This window comes from Eptatretus burgeri, chromosome 7 (genome assembly GCF_056783735.1).
Source record: "Eptatretus burgeri isolate ZD-2024b chromosome 7, Ebu_testis_v1, whole genome shotgun sequence".
Taxonomy (NCBI): domain Eukaryota; kingdom Metazoa; phylum Chordata; class Myxini; order Myxiniformes; family Myxinidae; genus Eptatretus; species Eptatretus burgeri.
The window spans coordinates 3,502,449-3,515,150 of record NC_140967.1 but is presented as its reverse complement, the minus strand read 5'-3'; the positions used below and the strand labels follow the sequence as shown (position 1 = coordinate 3,515,150).

Below are 12,702 nucleotides of genomic sequence, written 5' to 3'. Positions count from 1 at the left end.
CCTTCATGCAAAGACAGACATACAGGGGGTGAAAACATAACCTCCTTCCACCTTTGGTGGCGGAGGTAAAAATAACACAGTAAAACACAATGTAACTGGTCCGGGGAACTTAGCTTAGATGAACTGGAAGGAGCGAGAGCTGAACACAATGTAGTCGTCCACATGCACGGAACCCCAAAGCAGAAGTCTCAAATTAAAACAGAGAAAATATAGAAGGCAGAACACATGAAAATAGAGAATTCTGTGTTTAGCTTTTCAAATCAGACGAAAATAGAACAGGTGTAAACTAGAACGGCACTCGGTAGAGTTATATCTCTGATATATCAAGCCGGTAGATACATTTATATCCCACTGATAGGTCAAGCCTGGTGTTGGCTTCATGGTTAGAATGATGGGCTTGGGGTCCTGGCATCCTGCATTCAAATCTCACTCGGCTGTTGAATTAATACCAGGTGGGGTTGACTCTGCCCATCATCCTTCTGAGGTTGGCTAAAGGAGTGCCGGCATGCTGGTATACTGTGTTGGAGTGGAGACCCGTCCAGGATTGTGTCCAACAGCCAAGGAGACTGCTTAAAGTGGCACCAACGCTCTGCACAAAGTATGGTCTCAATGGATAGATGGATGGATCAGTTGGATCTGCAGCCCAACTTGAACCAAAACCTAACCAACTTGGTCTCGTCACCTAACCAACTCATTCACTAAGTTTTGCCATCACTCGTCCATAACTTTTTTCAAATATCATAATATACATCGGTTTTGGACCCATCTTTCAATGGTGAAGAATCACTTGGGGAATAAAAAAAACCTCTCGTATCCGGATCGCATACAGATCTTCACCAAAATCTCGCCAATTCTTCCTTGGCACACACCCTGTTCCACAAGTTTGTCTGAATACATCCATAACTTTTTGAGATATCCTGCTCCACAGATAGACAGACATACAGACAGTGATGAAAACATAACCTCAGTCCACCTTCGGTGACGGAAGTCATGAAAGGTGATAAAAACTGTAAATAAACCCATTTCCGTTCACTGTGGGATGAAGGCCTCGCTTAACTCATGTTGAGGGATGTTTGGCATACTCACTACACTTGCTAAGTTTGGGTTGGTGAGGGTAAGCAGCGGCCATTGATCAGACTCGGAGCAGCCATTGAAGAATGAACTAATTAGTTAACCACTCAAATAAACACTACAGCCTGGTGTTGGCTTAGCGGTTGAGGTGGTGGCTTGGGATCCTAAGGTCCTGAATTCGAGCCCTGTTTGCCACTGAATTAACACCAGGGGGTTGACTCAGCCTGTCATCCTTCTGAGGTTGGCGAAATGAGCACCAGTATACTGGTAATCGGGGCACTGCATCAGCGGCATAGCTGTGCCCCTAACCAATGATGCAACCAGCAGCCAAAAAGGCAGCACACGATGGGAACCAAAATTGCACATTATAAGCAAAGTTATAACATCTATAATTGCTGCCAATCTCAACACCGATCTTTTCTGCAACTCTTTCACCTCTGTTCACCAATTTTGATTCCATTCAGGCCATTCAACTTTTGCTTCTCTCTTTTTGTGTTCTCTCTAATGATGGCTGCCTGATACCTTAAGCAAGAGGTAAGGATAACCCGACTTGACATCTCCCATACAATTGAAGCAGAACCCTTCCTTGCCCTCAGAAGCCTCTGCAAGTCATATCCAGGGTCCTCAACTCGTTGGCAGATCAACAGCAAGCATACCACTAACAGCTATCCTATAAAGGGTCGAGCTTTCGCATTAATTCAGAACCCATCACACGTCCACTGACATTATTAAACACAAACTCACAAAAAAGGAAATAAATATGATTACAAAAGAAAAATTATACAGAATGCTGGACAGAGGTCATGTTTTTGGTGAAGAAGGCTCGTCCAGTCTTGCTCTGCCACAAAAATTGAATATTTTCTTGGGGTATGTAAAGCCAAATGGTCTACCTTGCATCATTACCATTCTCTCCCAACAATTTATACGCAGAAGGCAAACTGATGAAATGTATAACAAAATAGGAAATTGATGAGGAAAGCTTTTCAGAAACCCCTGAGTAGGCAGAACTCAAAGAGCATTCATCAGGTGTCATTGAAATGTTTACTGTGTCATTATATTATTACAGCAAGTCATCAATCATGTGATCGATTTTTTTTTCTTTACAGTTTAACCTGCTTCTACAATAGTTTACAATTCAACCTGCTTTGCAATATATCCAATCATACTGACAAGCTCGTGCCTCTTGTGGCACCCTTTCTTCCAAAGATACGGATGAGAGTCCGGGTGACTGGCACAATGAAGGGAACCATGACGTTACACGTATTGACATCCGTCCGTCATGATCCGGCGTTAATCTTGTGGACTCGGCAAGGTCGAGCATCAAATGGCGGCGATTGGGAAACCATCTGTGCAGAAATTCCTCGCAATCCCACAAGGTATGTGAACTGAATGTAAACAAGGATTAAAAAAGACAACCATTCCAAGTTATTGGAACTCTGAACATACCATGAGGTGTGTTTATATTTTTATTTTTAACCAGCAAATATCACCCGTCGCTTTGCTGATGGGAATATAAAGAGATGGTGGGAGGGAGAGGGAAAGGGAGAGAGGGAGGGTGGGCGAGAGAGGGAGGGAGGGCGAGAGAGAGAGAGAGAGAGAGAGAGAGAGAGAGAGAGAGAGAGAGAGAGAGAGAGAGAGAGAGAGAGAGAGAGAGAGAGAGAGAGAGAGAGAGAGAGAGAGAGAGAGAGAGAGAGAGAGAGAGAGAGAGAGAGATGTAGTGGGAGGGGGAGAGAGTGAGAGAGGGAGAGAAGATGGGAGGGGAGAGAGGATGGGAGGGGAGAGAGGCTGGGAGGGGGAGAGAGGATGGGAGGGGGAGAGAGGATGGGAGGGGGAGATAATATGGGAGGGGGAGAGAGGATGGGAGGGAGAGGGGAGAGAGAGAGAGAAGAGGAGAGTGAGGAGGGGTGGGGAGCGAGGAGGAGAGGAGTACGAGGAGGGGGAGATGTGGGAGTGGGAGAGAGGGGGGAGAGGGAAAAGGGGGAGGGTGAGAGGGAGAAGGAGGAGTGGGGAAAGGGGGTAGAGAGCGACACCTCACCACACATTGCAAATGCCATTGACAATATGTTAATGTGTTCCTGAGAGAAAAAAAAATGGAATAAAAATTTTCAAAGAATAAATTAATTGAAATATTATTACAATCTTTAATAATTGTGTGTGTGTGTGTCCTCCAAAACTACCTGTCGCTTCGTTGATGGGAATAGTATACTCAGAGGGTTGGGGAGTGAAAGGTGAGAGGTAGAGAGAGGGGGTGCACGGATGGGGGAGGGCTAGGAAAGGGGGAGCCAGGGAGGGGGAGCAAAGAAGAGGAGGGATAGTGAGGAAAGTGGAAGAAAGTGATGCCTCAAAAGTTCAGTGGAAGTTTTTCAGAGAAACTGAATTACAAGCCGGTAGGCGACATGGGTGGTCGCTAGACTCGGGCAAATTTGAAATATGTAGATAAGAGAACACATCAGATGGCATTTTGCCGTTTGTTGTTACATATCGGAACATGACGAGCAACTGTCCATTCATCATTTGTGTTCGATTCCCTAACCCTACGTTTGGGAATCCCAACGCGAGCGTTGGGGTGAAAGCATATAGTAATATAATTGCATACTAGTCATACAGTTTTTGACAAACAGGTTGATTATAGTGCGCATAAATGCGCAGAAGCCGATTTTTGATTTTCGAAAAAAATTCTTTTTCGAATTTTCGAAAAAAAATTTCAAAGTCCCGTTGCTTGGCAATGGTGGCGTCCCTAGCAACGGTGCTCAAAAGCATACAACTAGATCCTGGTATGAACCTACCAGTCAAGTTTCATCAAAATTGGTTGAGTCCTCTGGCCTCCAGAGCTGTCCATTACATACAAACAAACAGACAGACGGAAAACCTGAGAATAAGGGAAGTCTAGCGACCACCCAACAATGTTCTCACAATATTTTTTCTAACTCTCTCTCTCTCTTGAACTTGTAGTTCACTTGTCCCATTTCATTAGTCATTCTAATCCTCCTGTTCTGTTAATCATTCTTTAAGTTTGATATTTAATTTAATTTATTTTGCCTTCTTAAATCCGGAGATATTCCCACGGAGAACTCAGCCGTGGCCACAGGAGCCGACACGGCGATCCTGCTGGTTCATTATTTTCATTGCACTCGATGAAGTTACACTTTCGACACATTCCTTGATCTTTTCATCATCATCATCATCATCATCATCATCATCATCATCATCATCATTATCATCATCATCATCCGCGCGACATGTTGGGGTGGGTGTGTTTGAGAAAGGAACTGATGCAGAGTATCAGTAGTAATTTTACTTTAATGCAGAAAGTGGGAATAACGATTTCACTGTTTCAGAACCATTTTTTTTAATTTTTTTGTACCATGCACCTCATATGGTCTTTGAGATAATGTAAGCCGAATATCGTGTTACTCGAGCGCAGAACAAAGTCGAAGATAGCGCAACACGAAACCACAAACTCGGAAATAATATAAAAGATTTCTTCCTTGACGCATTAATACATGATTTCTTCACTCAATACAATTGTCTGAACAATAGAAAAGATAAAGTTTAATGCTTTGGCAATTTCACATTTTCTTGTGCAAACATGGCGATGGAGGGATCACAGCCCTGATTGCTTAAATCAATATATGAATATGCTTGGTTATAAGAATCGTTCATTTTTTATATATATATTTTTCAAATATCACTCAATATATGACTTCATGAGTCCACAATGCTCCTATCCTGAAATTTTGATTATATACCTTAAGTAGTCCATGAAAGTAGATTGTGGTTCAAAGGTGAGACATTTTTGAGCAGGCCAAAACAAAATGGGGGCTGAAAACCCCTGCGAGTGAAAAGCGGGCTGACCAAGGATCGGCCTGTTTTTGGTTTTTCATGATGAGAACCCCGTTAATTATCTTCAAAAGGGGTGCATGGAAATTTGGTTTGTGCGAATTATTGTACTTTGTACACTGTGATACAACTCAGAAACAAAACTTCCAACACCACAGACAGGAAGTGCAGATAGCCGATAGCCAATGATCACCACAAAGATGGTAGATGGGAGTAGATCCATTGGATGTACAAAGCGGTCGTTCTTTGTGTGGAGTCACTGCATCGTGTTTGGTTGGTTTGGTAGAATGTAGAATGTTAGTTTGGTTAAATCATACCCGAATGTTAAAACCAAGAGCACGATGTTCCCGCATTATTTGCTTTGTGAAACCAACCCAACGATACGTCGACTTGCAAAGAGGATCCCGTTGAGTAGTTATGAGGATAAAAAACCTCGCCGACTCGCTCACGACCAACGACGCCTTAACCATTCGCTCTCTACAAGACCTCTTCCCATTCATCCTCAAGTCTACGTCATGTAACCAATCAGAACTGGCTATGATATGGTCACGTGTTGTAGGGCCAGGAAAGGTTTGCGCATGCTCAGTCTTGCAAAGCTGGTCACTACAGGTGTTTAGATTGACCCAAACTCTCAGTTTTTATTCATGTACTGCCTTGGAGTTCCCTTACTATATATGCAAAGTGTTGGGCCGCTAATCTTCATGGTTTTGGAGTTATGGAGCACACACACATACACGCACACTGTCATTTATTATTACGGATTAGCTCTTGCTCTTGACTATTAAAATGAATTACTTGTACTCTTAGCCCCATCTAACCCAGTTTCTGAATTACATAATCTGACCAAGTCGATGTCTATTTCAGCTGTTGTCCCATCTGGACTTACTTGTGGATGTTCAAGATGTTTTGTTTGTGTAAAACGTAACTTTTTGCTTTGGAATCGTGGACAAACAGGAAATGATGAGAAATCCTCCCTCTCATCGTTCGTCAGACATTGCACCATTTTAAAAGGATAGAGGAAAACGTAAACAATATACAAGGCTAGATGTCACAACTCATGAACAGTGTTATGTAGTAGGAGGGGGTACCAATTATCGAGTATATTCAGTTAGTGTGGTCTATGTGTCTGCGTAGGTTAGAATCTTTTGTAACTAGGGACCCGTCAGAGTGAAGTTGTCCTGTTCTTATTTATCTTTATTCATAGTTTCTGTCTGACTTTCATCTCAGGAATCTCCGTTTGCATCACCCTGTGTCTCTTTTCAATAAATTGTTATTCCTTAAGTACACGTCACCTGATCACCAAGCATTATTCTCCTGCATGTGCAAACCACTTTGGCCCGCTTTGGTTTATCCCTGGAGGAGATATAATTTGTTAAACATTTGCCTAAAGGCTGAAGAGAACTGCAGGATTTGGATTCTGACCACTGGAAACCATGCTAACCGCGAGAGCATGATTCCCTTTAATTTGGCCATTCGTGAAGCACACATTGCTTTGGCATGGCGAGTCCATGTTGGCAGACCCATCGACGTGACAATACCTTTATATGATACGCATATAGTCATTGAACATGTTTTCTCTCTACTGGAGCCCACCTCATGTTGTGAGGGGCCTCCTTCTCTCAGGGTGCAATTGAATACGATTTGTGTGCAACTAACACCAACTAATGAAATTGCTTTGCTGGTAAAAGCAGTGCTCTGATTATTGCTTTAATATGGAAAATATAGGCCTGATTGGTTGAACCGTTTCACCAGCACACTCCAGCAGCAGGCTGTGAAATTTAATGGCAGAGTGACGTATGCAAACATAATGAACACCATTCGCTCGTATGTATGTTTCAAGCCAATTATTACCCTCACCTCATGTTTCATCAGTGAACTGGGTCTAGCTCAGTTGGTATCAGGTCGTCTGTTTTATGTACGATCCCCAATTGTTGTCAGACTTAACCAAAAACTGTTTGTGATGATTACAGGCAGGGTCCCTGTATCTCGGAGCACACCATCAGTCTGTTCGGATTTCGACTGTGGATGTTGGATGGCACAATACCTTTCAATAACAGTACGCCGTTGTGCGTTGGCATCCTGGCCATTTTCCCTGCTGTAATTAGGAATTTTAATGAGGAACACCTGCCAGTAATTGGTGGGAGTGCTGACATGTGGGCATGGCACAGGTACGGTGGGCCAAATGGTCTCCCTCTTGTTCCTCAATCACTTTCTGATATGAACTAATCTGCCATTCTTCCATGTGCTTGTATCTAAGATGGACAGCTGAAATTTACAAGCTATTAACATGTGGAATGTTGTCTAAAATACAATTCATTCACAACCATTCAAACTGGTTATGAATGAATTATGTTTCATTCAAACAATTGTCTCTTGGAAAGTCTATTCAAGAGTGGATTGTAATGATGAAGAGTAAAAAAAAAATTTAGTCACCTGCACTGGGCTGGTAGAATGGCCTCGAGGCACTCGCACTCACCTTGAAGCTCTCGAGCGTGGGTTTGAATCCCGACCCACCTATAAACTGTGATCTCAGTGTTTTTACAGGCACGGTGATTCTTCAGTGGTTGTGCTCTCCCTCGGGAGAACGTTAAACGGAATTCCCGCCTGCCAGTATTAATTGGTGGACCATAAAGATCCCATGGTGTCATTCACAAAGAGTAGGCGAGCTATCTTCGGCACAATGAACAAATTACAAATTCCCATCCTCACTACTACTGGGAAGGCAACAGCAAACTACCCAGTATAACTATAACTCAGGAAGCTTCTTTGGCAGCACGAGAGAGATAGACAGACACACCTGAACCACAAAATGCACGTAAGCTCGGGCATGATTAATGCAGCAATACGACATCGATTACCTCCGCCACTGAAGGTGGACAGAGGCTGTTTCACCCCAGATATCTCAAAAAGTTATGGACGGATTTGGACAAAACTTGGTGGATGGGTCGGGTGTACAAGAAGGCGAATTGATTCGATTTTGGTGAAGATACAGATACGGACATGATAATTTTTAGTCATCCTTCACAATTGAGAGATGGAGCCAAAAATCATAGATAACACGATATTTCACAAAAAGTTGCAGATTGATTATGACAAAATTTGGTGGAGAATGAGGTGGATTGTTGACCTATCAGTGGGCTATCAGTGGGATACAAAATGTAAACTGTTCATCCTGGTGGAGTTATGTGCTCTACAGAGTGTCGTTCTAGTTGGTTCTATGAGATAGTTGTTTATGTCTGATGATATCCCTCTTGAAAGTTGTACCAAAACTGGCTGATTATGAAAGAAAGCTCAGCTTGTTGCTGTCACTAAATTGCAAAAAGGATCATGCTTTTTCTTTTCCTTCATCAATCCTGTCCTTTCCCATAAAGGTTTCGGCTCCAACTTTGTGCGTACTGGAAACCAGGATCCCAGGGAGAGGTTGCTTTTGCCAACACTTCCATCGGGACGGCTTGCTGCAACACAGGTGTCCGGGAGCCAGGTGAGTTTGTGCTTCAACCTCTTCCAGGCCTACCTATTTTTGAATTAACAAGGAGGCACACTGTAATTCCAAGAATATGTTTTTTAAATGAATTCAGAATTCCTAATTCATGGAAGCTAGAATGGCACTCTTTGACGTTGTGACATCACCAAATATGCCTCCGCTCACAGTATTACATCATTATACATACTTGTACGAAGTTTGATTAAATCCCTGAACCCAGATTCAAAATATGAAATCATTCTGACTGCCAGACCATGCATCAGATCAGGTTGAAATTTAAAACATCTATTCTCCATGTCTACTCGATCATAATTGTGAAATTTCACATCGATTGATGAAGCGGTTCAAGAGAAAGAATTTAAAAGGAAAGATTTTCCGTCAATCCAATATGGCTGACAGACCATGTGACCTATTAACGATTTGTGAACACCCTGGTAGCCCCAAGGCTTGGGGAACATGTGGGAAAAGTTTCCCCTCGATCTGTCAAGCCGTTCTGGAGGTTTTCAGCAATCATAGCTGCCAAACCATGTGACTTATGATGTCATTGGTTGAGATCATACCTGCAAAGTTTCACCTTGATCTGCTCAGCCGTTTCGGAGAAGGTTTTTGAAAGTTTTTATGTGAAAAACAATATGGCTGCCAAACCACATGACCGATGATGTCATCGATTTCCCCCCCCCCCCCATACAATTTATCCCTAGATGACCCTCAAAAATTCTCATACTGATCGGATACAGCTTTGTACGTGTTGAATTTTGACCGGGATAACACCTCACCGATGACGTCATGAAAAAAATAATCACATTTCCCATTGGGGAGTACTTGCCGTGTGCCAAGTTTCCATTTTTTCCATGGCGTGGTTTAGGAGATACAGAGGTCCAAAGTTTTTCCTTTTCCAACATGGCTGCCAAAACCACATGACTTATGACATCATAATTATCATCAAAACATTCTACATGAGTAGTCGCACCTATGGTGAAAATCCTGCGTCAATCGGATAAGCGGTTGCAGAGAAAACAGAGAAAATTAACACGGACGGACGGATGTTAAGATGGACGAACAACTCGAAAACACAATGCCTCCGAAGATTCGTCAGCGGAGGCATAAAAATACAGGGAATAATTCCAGGTTCCACCCACAAGAGGAATATTCCCCTTTGTCAAGGCTTGGTGGTGGTGGACAACACAAACACTCGGTTTTTAGCAAACTAACACACCTGTGTTAACCACTAACTGTTCCCCACTGTTTTGTCCTTCCCACTCACGCCCCTCTTGTCTCATGCTCCCCTTGTTGTGCATTGTGTGTTCTCTCATACGAGCCTTGACAAGGTATACAAAAATAAAAACTGCCAGCAGCAAACTTTCTAGATCTGTGTAATTGTAGACTTTGTCAAGGATTGCGTCAGCAGGAAATTCAAACAATAGGTTTTTATCTACTGAAGGTTGACAAAGGGATACTAACCACCAGAAGAACAAAAGTAAAGCTGACCTTTTGGGTCTTGGTCCTTCTTTGGAGCAAAATAATCCAAATTTTGACTGATTTTGCAACCAGATCAAATCTGTACTGCCAAGCTGTTTCACAGAACCTGGAGTGAGCTTGACGTCAGTATGATAAGCCCCAGGGCATGGCCAAGCATCACTTGGTGGTCATTGAGGGGTGGTCTGCATACATTCAAAGAGCTATGGCGCAAGGGCATCAATCTCCCAAGACATTCCACAAGGTTGTTTTGGGGGACCGGCAGTCAGTCAGGCCCAATGTAGCCCAAGGTTTTAGTTGGGCGATTTCGTGTTTTCGGGTGGGGGGGGGAGGAGGAGAGGGTGGGGAAATGAGGGGGGAGAGGGTGGGGAAATGAGGGGGGAGAGGGTAGGGAAGGGGGTGTGGAAGGGGTGTGGTTACTATAAGCAAGTGGGTTTGCAAGAGTATGAGGCTGTCACTCAATGTCCTCTTACTCTGAAGAGGAACTAACATCTCATACTTCAGCTGTATTTTGCTTACTTTGGTGGACAGCCTGCTCGTCTCAACTTTGTGTTGATGAAACCTATCAACCCAAAATACACCAGTATTCATTTTAAAGAACAAGAAAAAGAACCACTCCTTTCATGGCTTTAGAAGCATAGGGCTGTCATGGCAGTTTTCCTTGGCTAGGAAGCAAAATCCTGGATGGGTCGCAACTCCGTCACAGGATACTCGCATGGCTCATTCTTCCCAGTAAACTGGAACTCATTTTGTCGACCTTGGAAGGATGACAGGTTGTCAACATATCTGGTGTTATTTTAACACCATGACATGGGCTTAAACTCAAGACCCAAAGATTTTAGGCAGTGGCAGATTAACGCACGGACATTCAGGGCCCGTGCCCAGGGGCTCGGAGCTCAAAGAGGGCCCCGGCCAGAGGCGGCATGAGTGCCATGATGCAACCCATGCAATGGCATGGAACCCCGAGATAACAAGGAGCCCCACAACCGATTATGGTTCACAGTATTTTGAGACGGGTCCCCGAGGGTGGGGTTTCACTTTATCGACAAAACATATCAACTTGCGAGTGGTGATAAACACAGCTTAAAGGGAATGCTCCATCTCAAAGAAAGAAAGCACCCTCACATCATGAATGGATTAAAAATGTTTTCCCCTGATGTTTAACTTGACAGAACTATAACAATATTCGGGGGTGAGGTTAGTAGAGAAAGGAGGAGAGGAGATTGGGACCATACTCTGTGCAGATCATTGGTGCTGCCTCAGCAGTCCCCTTGGCTGTCGGTACAATCCTGGATGGGTCGCCACTCCAACACAGTATACCAGCATGCTGGTACTCATTTTGTCGACCTCGGAAGGATGACAGGCAGAGTTAACCCCACCTGGTATTCATTCAACGGGTGAACGGTATTTGAACTCAGGATCCTAGGATCCAGGGCCCACCACCCTTACCATTAAGCCAACACCAGGCATAGTGGAGTTAGAAAATGGAATCATAACAACATTTAATATACACAAATACAACAATAATCAGAATAAAATTTATATAATATCTTATGTTAATACAAATCGATATTGTTTAGTAAATCCACAATACAATTTATTGTACAATCACAAAACAACCACTCATTAGTAAATGGACGCACGCATGCGCACGGTGGAATGGTGTGGAATTTATAATCAGAACACTTGTCCCAAGGGTGAATGTAAACCACCCCAGCAATGCTGTAAAGCAGGAAATAACTCAACCAAAGGCGAAAAGGGTTAAAAATTACTCAAAATTAACTTTTTCGTTACACAAAGAGCAAAACCAGAAAAGGGTCCGAGGCTGAGCACATGTGCTGGGGTGTGTTCCTTGACCAATCGGATTGTAGAGCGCTCGCCAAGTGGTTTAAGCACTCAAGCAAGCACTCCAAGGAAATGGTTGATAAGGAACGGCTGGCTTGCCAAGCGATAACAAGCTGATTGGTAATGGGACACCTTAATATGGCTTTTTTTTCCAAGGGGGGTGGGGAGGCAATAACACATGGGAATTCCGCTGGATTTTTTGCTGTCAAGTCAAAATCAACATAGGTTAAGTGAGTGCGAAAATAACACAGAGTCCTACAATTGAGGGTCTTTAATATCACTCGCAATACCCTGTCTCACCACCACCGGGAACGGCTCGACACGGTACACATTTCCGAAGACCATTTGTGTCGCCCCTCCTTCGGAACTCCTGGTGAGGGTGCAAATGAAGTCACTACAACCTTTGTAAACCATGTGACCCATAGTCCTCTTGGCAAGTTTCGTTGGTTGAGATTGCACAAGAATTTGTTGCGAGAAGCAGTCGAGCCTGAGCCGGAGCCGGAGCCAGAGCTGAGTGATATTGCTGATGCCGATGAAAACGCATACAGTATATGTCTGGCAAAACTGACCAGTTAATTTAGTGTATGCTTCATTAACTCAGTGTAACAATGAATGGAGCAATATATTATTTTATGCATTTTGATGGTTTCGTGTTTTTTGGGGGATGTTTTGGACCTAAATAGTTTTTGTGCTTAGGGTCCAAAAATCTTAATCTGCCACTGATCTTAAGCGAAAGCAATTATTTGAAAAAAAAAAAACTTCATTACAAATACCTTGTATATCAAAACCCTCTAAAAGAGCACATCCAATACCGTAGAAACACTGTCCTGCAGATAAAACCACAATGTATCATTTAAAGAACAATTGAGGATAAGATCATTTACTGCGGAGGTTTTCCTGTTCAGCATACTCATCCGAGTACATCCATTGCCGCAATGCCTGGATTCAATCTTCAAATTTGGATATGCTGTGTCAACTTGTCATTT

At 43.2% G+C, this 12,702-nt stretch overlaps 1 protein-coding gene across 4 annotated transcripts in view; it reads left to right on the top strand.

The window, feature by feature from the left end:
- Positions 1–12,702, top strand: part of LOC147022565 (leukocyte tyrosine kinase receptor-like) — a 475,774-nt gene that overhangs the window by 290,850 nt on the left and 172,222 nt on the right. For all 4 annotated transcript variants that reach the window (XM_085887264.1, XM_085887262.1, XM_085887265.1 and 1 more), the window contains 2 exons: positions 2,278–2,447; positions 8,283–8,392. In XM_085887264.1, the coding sequence (XP_085743390.1) occupies positions 2,278–2,447; positions 8,283–8,392 (280 nt within the window). The remainder of the gene's footprint in view (positions 1–2,277; positions 2,448–8,282; positions 8,393–12,702) is intronic.